Raw genomic sequence first — 1,182 nt, forward strand, 5'->3', positions numbered from 1 at the left:
GGATCGGTTTCTTCCATAAAATCTGGCTCTTCGTTTTCTAGATATTCGATTTCGGGCAACACTTCGTCTTCTTTATCGATAAAATTGGCAGGCGGCTCTTTAGACATGTCGAGTAGTTCTAATGCGACGTGCTGCGTCGTCGTCGGTTCGGAGGGTGTTTTAACGGATGATTTCGACGCGTCGTTTGTGGTAGCGGAGGGTGTTGTTACAGATCCTATTCCCCATAAAGGGATTTTATCCAATTCTGTGTCCCACTCATCCTTTATGGTTACACGAGTGGCAGGTGCCCCCGGGTTAGTAGAGCCGATACCGGAGGAACCAGGGTTCTGGTGACCAGTGGAACCGGGGCCAGAGGATTGACCTCCTCCACTGCCTTGGGTAGTAGAATCACGACCTCGGTTTCCTGCCCCACCAGAGGCACCACCCGTAGTACCACCGGTACCAGGGTCTGCGCCTGAAACGGGAGCCTGCCCTGCCGCAGGGTCCAGTGTATGGACCACGCTTGTACGGGGGGCGAAGGAACGGGTACTAATGAAACTCCAGGCTGTGTCGTCAAAAGTCCAATCATCATTAGTCCACTCCTTGGGCGTGGGATCCCGGGTATCGGGCTGTTCTGCCACTATGTTCGTCACCACCCCGCCCTGAGTTCCCGTGGATCCTGATTCGTTTGGAACCTGAGTGCCAGTTCCCACAGGTGGAGACACTCGTGCACCAACTGGTGTACTGTTATCAGGTACTGCGCCGGGTATACGGGGCGTACCCCCATCTTCATCCAGTCCCTTTGCTTTTGTTGTTGTTGTTGATGTTGTATCCGGTTTCGCATCTGATGCTGTCACTTGGTCCTGTGCAGGCTGTGCCACTGATCCTCCTTGACTTGGATCCTCTATAATCTTAGTATCTTCGTTACCTATGAGTTCAAGGGGGAAGAATGAAAAGGATGTAACTGAGGGTTTGAGAGCAATGGTTATGGCCATGTTTGCACGGCCACACGCTCGGCACCATTGGTGCCACGGGGACGGAAGACGGGCATCGAGGCAGGAGACCGGCCGGGGCAGAGTGGCAGGTGCCACGCCGGTAAAAGACTCTCTCTCTCTCGCACAACACACAACACACACACACAGTGTGTGTGTGTCTGTCTGTCGACGTCTCTACGTCTTTCTATCTGCCGCTACCTGATGCGGC

General features: G+C 54.0%; 1 protein-coding gene across 1 annotated transcript; it reads right to left on the reverse strand.

Annotated features, from left to right (window-relative positions):
• Positions 1-37: 37 nt before the first annotated feature.
• On the reverse strand, positions 38-974 carry AK88_05581 (uncharacterized protein; the record flags this gene model as incomplete). Its single annotated transcript, XM_012483183.1, has 2 exons — positions 38-97; positions 210-974. 2 exons carry the CDS (start codon positions 972-974, stop codon positions 38-40), a joined length of 825 nt encoding a protein of 274 aa, XP_012338606.1.
• Between the last annotated feature and the right edge of the window lie 208 nt (positions 975-1,182).

Source organism: Plasmodium fragile (genome assembly GCF_000956335.1).
Source record: "Plasmodium fragile strain nilgiri unplaced genomic scaffold supercont1.165, whole genome shotgun sequence".
NCBI classification, from domain to species: domain Eukaryota; phylum Apicomplexa; class Aconoidasida; order Haemosporida; family Plasmodiidae; genus Plasmodium; species Plasmodium fragile.